General features: G+C 43.7%; 1 protein-coding gene across 1 annotated transcript; it reads left to right on the plus strand.

Annotated features, from left to right (window-relative positions):
- The first annotated feature begins 4,044 nt into the window (after positions 1 to 4,044).
- LOC107118645 (zinc finger protein OZF-like) lies at positions 4,045 to 6,106 on the plus strand. Its single transcript, XM_015421009.1, has one exon. The coding sequence runs from the start codon at positions 4,080 to 4,082 to the stop codon at positions 5,733 to 5,735; it is 1,656 nt and encodes a 551-aa protein (XP_015276495.1). The 5' UTR covers positions 4,045 to 4,079; the 3' UTR covers positions 5,736 to 6,106.
- The last annotated feature ends 4,129 nt before the right edge of the window (positions 6,107 to 10,235 follow it).

The following is a 10,235-nucleotide window of genomic DNA, read 5'->3' on the forward strand; positions in this document are numbered from 1 at the left end:
AAATATTTTTTGACTTTTTCTGAGAATAAAACAAAATATACTTTTGTGTATCTGATAAAGAGCAAAGATGAGACACTGAATAAATTCAAATGTTACCTGGCCACAATTAAAAATAAGTTTGGCAGAGCACCCCAAAGCTTACGCACTGATGGAGGTGGAGAATATTGCAATGCTGAATTTAAAGCATTTTTGGAACATGAAGGGATTGAACACAAGGTGACTATCCCACATTCGCCTCAACAAAATGGATCTTCTGAGAGGCTGAACAGAACAATTCAGGACATGTGTAGGGCAATGCTTATGCATTCTGGACTACCAAACAGCCTATGGGCTGAAGCTGTGAACACAGCAGTGTATCTACACAATAGAGTACCCTCAAAGCTTACTGGGACCACTCCTTTTGAGGCCTGGTTTAAAAAGAAGCCTGGATTAAAGCACATCAAAGCTTTTGGTTCCAAAGGGTATGCCCACATACCAAAGGAGAAAAGGGGAAAACTTGACCCCAGAGCTGAAGTTGGATTCGTAGTAGGGTATCCAATCGGTGGAAAGGGATACAGGATATACAATCCACAAAATTGCACAGTTAAGGAACGCAATGTTGTATTTGTTGATGAGAGTGATTTGCCAAGTGTTTCCAGTGCAACTGATCCACAGATGTCTGGGACTGCACCTGAAGAGTTGGTGACATGGTTACCTGTAGTGATCACCGGGGAACCGGCAGGTCTACCTTCTGAGGAAACTACCAGAACAGAAGGGGAAGCGGGAACCACACCAGAGGAGGCAGCAGAACCCACAACCAGTGTGAGACGGTCAGAAAGGAGCACTAAAGGGCAACCACCAAAGAAATATGGATTTTGTGAAACTGTGCAATCCGCAAAGGAGCCCAAGAACTGGAAGGAAGTATGCAACCTACCTACGAGTGAAAAAGACAAATGGATTACAGCAATGGAACAAGAAATACTATCCATTTACGAGAAGGAAGCATGGACTCTTACTAAGCTACCTCAAGGCAGAAAGCCTGTTGGATGCAAATGGGTTTTCAAAATAAAGCATAAAGAAGATGGAACTGTGGAGCTATACAAAGCACGCCTAGTGGCCAAAGGCTATTCACAAGAATATGGGACTGACTATTTTGAAACTTTTGCTCCAGTTACCGACCAAGCAACTTTCAGAACACTTCTTAGTGTTGCAGCATCAAGAGACATGGTTGTAGAGCATCTTGATGTAAAGACTGCTTTTCTCAATGGAGAACTATCCGAAGAAATCTACATGGAACAACCTGAAGGTTTTAAAGTCAAAGGACAAGAGGATTATGTCTACAGACTCAACAAAGGACTCTATGGGCTAAAACAAGGAGCAAAGGCCTGGTATGACAAAATTACTGGACTGCTACAGAAGCAAGGTTTTGAACAAGGGAAAGCTGAACCTTGTCTGTACACTAGAATTAAAAATGGACAATACCAGTATGTTCTTGTTTACGTTGACGACCTGATCGTGGCCTGTCAAAACAGAAAGGACATCAAAGACATAGCTGATGGACTGAATAAGGACGTGGAAGTCAAACAGCTAGGAGATGTACAACAGTACCTCGGAATGCAAATTGAGAGACTCGAGGATGGGACTTTTCTTCTATGCCAGAAACGAAAGATTATGGACTTTGTAGAATCTATTGGCATGAAGGACTGTAAAACATCATCCATACCAATGGAACCTGGATATCTGAAGGAAAAGAATGGACAACCACTCAGAGACATTGGAGAATACAGAGAAGCAGTTGGGAAACTTCTCTACCTGAGCAAAACCACGAGACCAGACATCACAGCGGCAGTTGGCACCTTATGCAGAAAAGTGAGTTCGCCTAATCATCATGATTGGAGTGCAATAAAGAAACTGGCGCGGTACCTGAAAGGAACAATGGACTTACAACTGAAAATTGCACCGTCTGAAGGGCCCAGACTAGTCGTATACATGGACGCCAACTGGGGAGAAGAATCGGACAACTACAAGTCTACAAGTGGATATCTATTTTTCTACGGAGATGGACTAATAGACTGGACTAGTAGAAAACAAACTGTTGTGGCGCAGTCTACAGCGGAAGCGGAGTGTGTTTCAGCAGCAAGTGCCTGTAGTAGACTTGAATGGATTTTTCATATGTTAAAGGACTTTGGAATAAGAGAACCTGTACCTGTACTTATGTTTGAAGATAATCAGGCTTGTATTACCATATGTAAGGAAGAAAGCACCACAGCTAGAAGTAGATCAATTGGTATTAAGTGTGCTTTAGTGAAGGATTTGTACCAGAAGAAGCTGATAGATATTGAGCATTGTCGTACAGAAGAAATGGTGGCTGACATTCTGACTAAGCCACTGACCAAAGAGAAATTTGAACGTCTACGTAAAATGTTGAATATGATTGGTACAAATGTTGAATTGAATAATTAATAATGTTTTTGTATGTATGACTTACATGTCAGACCTTGAGAAGGGGTGTTGGAAATGTATGTGTTTACAAGGTCTGATTCAGTCATTATAGGGTTAACTTGTATTCCTAGTTTGCTATTGTTTAGACTGACCTGGAAGGGATACCTGGCACTAAGCCAATGGGGGATTTGCCCGGGAAAAGTAACTTCTACTGTGATGCAGATTGGCCATTTGTTTCAGGTGACTTCCTTTCTAGGGGTCAAGAAGAAGGAGGAAATCTCCATTACGTGTGTGCTTGTCTTCAGTATAGGAAGCTTAGAAATGTAGCTCTTAGTGTTTTGTTAATTTGTAGCAATCCCGTGTACCTTTTCCCTTAGAATAAAGTATTTTTAAAAAGCAAAGAAATCTCTTCTTTCCAATAGAGCAAGATCCATCAAATAGTCTGAGTATTAAACAATTTTTGACTATTTACAACAGATACAGCATAAATATTCCAGCTGTAGCCTAAGTTACTTTACAGAACACTATTCATCATGACGCAGCCAGAAAATATCATGGCATACTAGCATGGCATCAGCATAAATTTAGCCTGGCTTCCCTCTTGTCTATGAGTGTATTATACTTTCTGCCTCCGAGGGTCAGGTGGTCCTAATGACCTAGTCAGGGGTCTTTCTTGATGGAATTTTCCAGAGGCTGCCAGCACCCTCCTAATCCCCCCGCCCTCCTGGCTACACAGCTGGATACAGGTTCTCACGAGTAACCAAAGGCACTGAAAAATATAAGAATGTTCACTGCAGGGAGACTCGAATCACAAATGCCCGAAAGCCAAACCAGGCCACTTAATAATCATGTAAACCTTTGGGGGAACTATGGTGCTCTGCCTCACAGATCTATTCCCTTTATACTGGTTGGGATTGTGGGCTTTGATCTTGACCATGGTTTCATCCTTCCAGAAGAATTTTTACTCTTGAACTTCTTTCCTTCCCCATATAAGAATGATCACTCTCTCTCTCTTTCTCTCTCTGAATTAAGGCAGGAGTATAGGAGAGACTACGGTGGAGATAGACAACAGCCTTGCATCTGAAGAAAGGCTGAGGATTTCCTCAAGAGGATCCGAAGAACCTGTTTCCTTCCCAAATGAGCCGGCTGAGAGTGAGTATCCTTCACGGTTATGTCACGGGAAAAGGCAAGGAAGTGCCATGGGGGATTTCTGATTCACTTCTGAACAACATTTTGTACAAACATACAGCCCGCTGGGGAAGGAGGGAGGGTTAGGTCTGAAATGTGGAGGCTCAGAAGCTCTTTCTGGGCAACCGCTCAGCTGTGTCACTTGAGGGGGTGAGGAAAACTTAAATACTAGATATTCTGGGGAAAGGTCGAGGACCATCAGTCCTTATCTACAGGAGTCACATAGATGCCTTTGGACCTTCCAAGCCCGTCCAGGTGCTAACAGGATCTCCCTGTTTTTTCCAGCAGAAGATGATCAGAGGAAGGAAGAGGATGAGGCAGTTCATCAGCAAATGCCAGATAAAGTTAAAAATGAAGACTTGGAGGAAAATGTCAGAAATCAAGGTGGACTGATGAGAAAGAAAGGCGGTGATATGGTTGAGAAGAGAGATGGAAGACAGCATAATGTACATATTCCAAAGCACAGGATAATGAAGGCAAGTAAATCCACTTGGTGGGAAAAGTACTCCAGAAACAGACCACAGCCCTTTGTACACCAAAGAATACATAGAGTCGAGAAACCTTTTGAATGCTCAATGTGTGGAAAGAGATGCAGTGTGAGTGGGAAACTTCAAAACCATCTGACAACCAACAGAGGGAAGAAACCTTTCAAATGTTCTGCATGCAAAAAGAGATTCAGTCACAGTGGCAGTATTCAACTGCATCGAAGAACGCACAAAAGTGAGAAGCCTTCTGAATGCTCAGAGTGTGGAAAGAGATTCAGTACCAGTAACTATCTTCAACGGCATCAGAGAACCCACACAGGTGAGAAACCTTTTGAATGCTCAGAGTGTGGAAAGAGATTCAGTCAGAGTGGCAATCTTCAACGGCATCTAAGAATCCACACAGGTGAGAAACCTTTTGAATGCTCAGAGTGTGGAAAGAGATTCAGTCAGAGTGGCCATCTTCAACAGCATCAGAGAACCCACACAGGGGAGAAACGATATGAATGCTCAGAGTGTGGAAAGAGATTCAGTGTGTGGGGGAATCTTAAATGCCATTGGAGAATCCACACAAGGGAGAAACGTTTTGAATGCTCAGAGTGTGGAAAGAGATTCAGTCTGAGTAGCACTCTTCAGAAGCACAAAAGATCCCACACAGGGGAGAAACGTTTTGAATGCTCAGAGTGTGGAAAGAGATTCAGTGAAAGAAGCGATCTTCAACGGCATCATAGAATCCACACAGGGGAGAAACCTTTTGAATGTTCAGAGTGTGGAAAGAGATTCAGTGACAAAAGCTATCTTCAACGGCATCATAGAACCCACACAGGGGAGAAACCTTTTGAATGCTCAGAGTGTGGAAAGAGATTCAGTCATAGTGGCAATCTTCAACTGCATCAGAGAACCCACACAGGGGAGAAACCTTTTGAATGCTCAGAGTGTGGAAAGAGATTCATTCAGAGTACCAATCTTCAACTGCATCAGAGAACCCACACAGGGGAGAAACCATTTGAATGCTCAGACTGTGGAAAGAGATTCAGTCAGAGTAGTAATCTTCTCCTACATCAAAGAACCCACACAGGGGAGAAACCTTTTGAATGCTCAGAGTGTGGAAAGAGATTCAGTCACAGTGGCACTCTTCTCCTACATCAAAGAACCCACACAGGAGAGAAACCTTTTGAATGCTCAGAGTGTGGAAAGAGATTCCGTCACAGTTACAGTCTTCACCTGCATCGAAGAACCCACACAGGGGAGAAACCTTTTGAATGCTCAGAGTGTGGAAAGGGATTCCGTCACAGTTGCAGTCTTCAACTGCATCAAAGATCCCATACAGGGGAGAAACCTTTTGAATGCTCAGAGTGTGGAAAGAGATTCAGTAGGAGTTACAATCTTCAGGTGCATCAAAGAAATCACACAGGGGAGAAAACTTTTGAATGCTCAGAGTGTGGAAAGAGATTCAATAGGAGTTACAATCTTCAGGTGCATCAAAGAACCCACACAGGGGAGAATCCTTTTGAATGCTCAGAGTGTGGAAAGAGATTCAGTCACAGTGGCACTCTTCAGCTACATCGAAAAATGCACACAGGGGAGAAACCTTTTGAATGCTCAGAGTTTGGAATTAGATTCAGTACCAATAAAAACTTATAAATTCTCAAAGCGTGGAAAGAGATTCAGTCAGAGTGACACTCTTTTACTGCAATGAGGAACACACAGAAGGAGAAATGATGTAACTACTTAGCTGAGAAAAGAGCTTTCCTCCTATTTCACTCAACGTATACAAACCACTGAAAAGATGCAAACTGCTGTAAGAAGCTTGAAACTACAGAGAAACCTTACGCTAACCCCCAAGAAATGTTCAAAATAGTGTGTGGAAAGAGCTTTAGCCATGTTCAAAACTTCAGAATGATTCCAGAGGGAAGAAAGCAAGGAATGGCAAAGGGCTCTTCTGGATGAAGGAGCAGCTGATCTCTCCTTTATCATCAACGGGTCCTCTCAGGGAAGGAACCTTATCAATGTTCAATGGGTGGCAAGGCCGTGAGGCACAGATCCAATCTTCATGTTCCTCAGAGAATCTATACAAGGGTGAAACTTTCCTATTGCTGGTTCTGATCAGGTTCTTCAAACACCCTGGTGCTGGAGGTTCCAAAAGACTGAGAATGTAGTTTATTCATTTTTTATTTATTTTATTTATTATCAAATTTTTACCTCACCTTCCCAGCTGAGGCCAGCTTACATAAAAGAATAAAAACACACGGGTAAGCAATTTAAGTAGTCCTAAAATCGTATAAACCATTCCACACTAAAGGGTGCCAACATTAATAACATTAATAGGTTATTAGATGATGGTGGTTGGCCTTCAGTATTCCATCGTAGTGGTCAGCCCAAAAGATCTAACCTTTGTGCAGCTGGCAAAGGCTGTTCTAGTACCTTCAGGGAAAAGGTTCTCAGGGCAGCTCTAAATTGAAGGCCTGGCAGAAGAGCTCCATCTTGCAGGCCCTGCGGAACTGTATGAGGTCCCGCAGGGCCCTGATCTCTGCTGGGAGCTCATTCCACCAGAGAGGAGCCACCATTGAGAAAGCCCTGACCCTGGTTGTAGCTAGCCTGGCATCCATGGGTCTGGGGAGGGCCCATCGATGTTGGGACCCTGATCGCAGTGTTCTCTGGGGAACATGTGGGGAAAGGCGGTCCCTCAGGTATGTAGGTCCCTGGTGGCGTGGCATCACTGCCGAAAGGAATGGTCACCTGAATGGTGAGTTCCTCCGATAACCTCCCTGCCTCATCACCCTAAGCCCCTTTACCCACCATCAAACCTGGCCCTATTATGGCCAGATCTTCCGCCATCAAGAACAAAAAAAAACAGCCCAAAAGACCTCTGTTTCGGACTATTTTCCGAATCAAAACACCTCTCCTTCTCGAGGCACAACAGGCCAATCTAGCACCAAAATGGCGGCGGAGGGTATACTTCCCGGCGAAGAAGGCCTTGGTGTCTCCCATCAGAATTTTTTCCCCTCATTACAGCAACTTGAGAAAAGCATGGCAGCAACATTCATGGCACTTTTACAACCTGTTTCAACGCAACTGCAAGAACTTCAACAATCTCTTACAATGGTCTCCCAAACAGCAGACTCCGCCATGGAGGTCCGGCTGACAGTGCAGAAGGACACGAAATATCTCTATGCTAGAGAAGACTGGGCCTCTGAAAAAATACTTACCTTAGAAAACTAACTTAGAGCTAATAATTTGAAATTCTGAGGCGTTCCGGAACAGACTGAAGAAAACAAAGATCTATGTATTTTCCTGGCAACTTGGTTTGCAACTGCCCTTCAACCTGAAAAAGGGGTTGCCCCGCTTAAGACTGGGTGTATAGAGCGGGCTCCATTAAACACCAACAGCGTCTGCAGCCTCAAGACATCATAGCTAGATTCAGTTGTCTGCGCACCAAAGCGGCCATCATAACACAAGCCAGAGCTCAAGGCACCTTAATGTTCTCCGACCACAAAATCAGGGTCCTCCAAGAACTCTCACCAGATACCTTAACAAGACCCAAGCTGTTGAGACCAATAACTTCAACCCTGTAGTCAGCTAACCTGAAGTATCAATGGATGGCTGCTTTTAAACTACAAGCCTAATGGGTAGAGGGGTCCTTAGTGCTGTTTAATATGATAGAATCTTTTTTCCTACCTTTTCTCTCTTCTAACTTGTGGCAGGGAGGGGGAGGGAATTCTCTTGTGCTCTTGCTCCCCCTGTTGTTCTGTCAATTTACTTGCACCTTCATTTAAAACCCTGAATAATAGGGACTGCAGGTTTTATTTAAAAGCTCTGCCTGATTTATTTGTTCTGTCATTTTAAAACTGTTACTGGTTAACTGTTTGTTTTTATTTATGATCACAATTGACTCACCTCCTGTACTCATAGACTACTTTTTGGTATATAAGGAGGGATTAAATGACTGTTTACATTTTATTGTTAAGCCACTACTTTTAATTCTGAAAGGGTTTTTAGCTCATGTTTGTTCTACCCTTCTACACTTCATGTTTACATTCCACCAGGCTCTCTTATTCGCCAAATGGGACTCTTCCTGTGCTCTTGTTAGAGCTGATGGGTTCTCTGTTCTCCTATACCACATTGTATCTCTTCTGAACTCAACTTTGAAGGTCTATATGGTCATTATACTACTTCTATTGAATTTCTATGTGTGGTCAGTCTAATATTAAATTTATTTCCCTAAATTGTAGAGGGCTGAATAATGCCATTAAGAAGAAGAGGATTGCATTTGCATTGGCAAAACAAAAGCCTGAGGTAATTTTTCTCCAGGTGATGCACTTAAACTCAAAACAGACCAAAGTTCTGAACTCACCTAAATTTTCCCAACCGTTTCAAGCACATGGAAATTCTAAGGCCAGGGGCGTTGCTATCTTGCTAAGTAATACTTTTCAATTTATTACAGAACTAGTAGAAAGTGACCCTTTAGGCAGATTTGTGTTTGTAAAAGGGAGCCACCAGGGGAAACCCTTAACTCTGGTATCAATCTATGCTCCCAGCAGTGAGCAACTTACCTTTCTTTCAGAAACACTTGATAAACTAGATTAATTCAGTAATGGTCCTTTCGTTATCGGAGGTGACTTAAATTTTATTTCAGATGCCTTCCTAGATAGATCCCACCCATACTCTGCAGCCCATAAGCCAGCCTCAATCAATTCCTTCAAACCCACTCAACTGCAAACGTTATTTCAAAACCATGGGCTGTGTGACATCTGGAGAGCTAGGCACCCTAATGAAAGAGACTATTCATATTTCTCTGCTAAAAATAATGTTCATACTAGGATTGACTATCTTTTGGTTTCAACCTCTATTTCTAACCAATTCCCTTCAGTGGACATAGGCTCCAGGTTATGGTCAGACCATTCCTGGGTAGAAGGTTACATGAAAAATTACGACTCTTTGACTCATGACCGCTGTTGCAGATTAGACAATAATCTTTTATTGACAGAATCTTTATTAAAAGACATCAAAACGAGCATTGTGGAATACTTTAAATTCAATGATGGCTGTGATGTTCCCCAACAACTGATTTGGGATGCCTTTAAAGCTGTCCTCCAAGGCAAATTAATATCCAACAAGACCATATCAAACAACATTATACTTACAGCTGGATAACCAAGCTATGGCACTATTTAGGCATAGATATCCCTCTCCACTTTACCGATATAGTCAAGCATAACTTCTTACCTCTCAGCAAAATTCTTACCTCTCAGCAAAACCACCTGGACTTGAACTGTGAACGCCAGTAGTGTATGGATGTGTGGATGTTGTCTGGATGCATGGGAGAATGATGGAATAGTCTGCTACTGATGTGTATGGGAAGGGTAGAGTGACTGGTTGTAAGGAGTGCTGACTGTTGGGGTAGGAGTGGCTAGGTTTTGGGGTCTTTTATTACAGCCAACATATAGGAATATTTGTATAGCAGAGTGAGGCTAAGATTGTATACCAGCTGGGGGGGAAGTAGTACATGGAGGACGGTTGATTAGCACACCACTGGCGGTTCGGGGCTGCAGCGAGGACTGGCCTGTGGCAGCAATGCAAAGTCAACAGATTCCGGTGCTCTTTGGGAGGGGAAAGTATAGCAGTGGGCCCAGGCCATGGAGTATGGGAAGGGTGCTGAGAAACAAAAGGGCTCAGCGTCCTTCCAGCCTGCGGCTCATCCCAAAGGATGACGGCAGTGGGGCTAGGATTAGTAACCCCCCTTCGACATTGGTAGGGTGCAATGCCAGGTCAATTAACAATAAAACAATGGTCCTTAGGGACTTCATTATGGAATAACAGGCTGACCTGGCTTGCGTGACCGAGACCTGGGTGCAGGAAGGGGAGACGGTAGCTCTCTCCCAGCTTGCCCCACCTGGGTTTTCGGTCCTGCACCAATCTCGGACTAGGGGGCGGGGGGGAGGAGTGGTGATATTTGTACGTGAGGCTTACTCCTTCAGGGCGTTCCCTGTGGTGGAGATCGAGGGCGTAGACTGTGTTGGCCTGGTGTTGGAGGCCGAGGAGTGTTTGGCAATCTGGCTAGTGTACCGTCCGCCTAACGCACCGGCCAGTAGCCTGCCGTCCCTACTCAAGGCCGTATCAGGCTGGGCGCTGGAGCACCCTAGG

This window comes from Gekko japonicus, unplaced genomic scaffold (assembly GCF_001447785.1).
Source record: "Gekko japonicus isolate JY-2015 unplaced genomic scaffold, Gekko_japonicus_V1.1 scaffold3786, whole genome shotgun sequence".
Classification (NCBI taxonomy): Eukaryota; Metazoa; Chordata; class Lepidosauria; order Squamata; family Gekkonidae; genus Gekko; species Gekko japonicus.

Bases quoted from the DNA above. Each gene is read 5' to 3' on its own strand.
- LOC107118645 (XM_015421009.1), top strand. From the start codon at position 4,080: ATGAAGGCAAGTAAATCCACTTGGTGGGAAAAGTACTCCAGAAACAGA.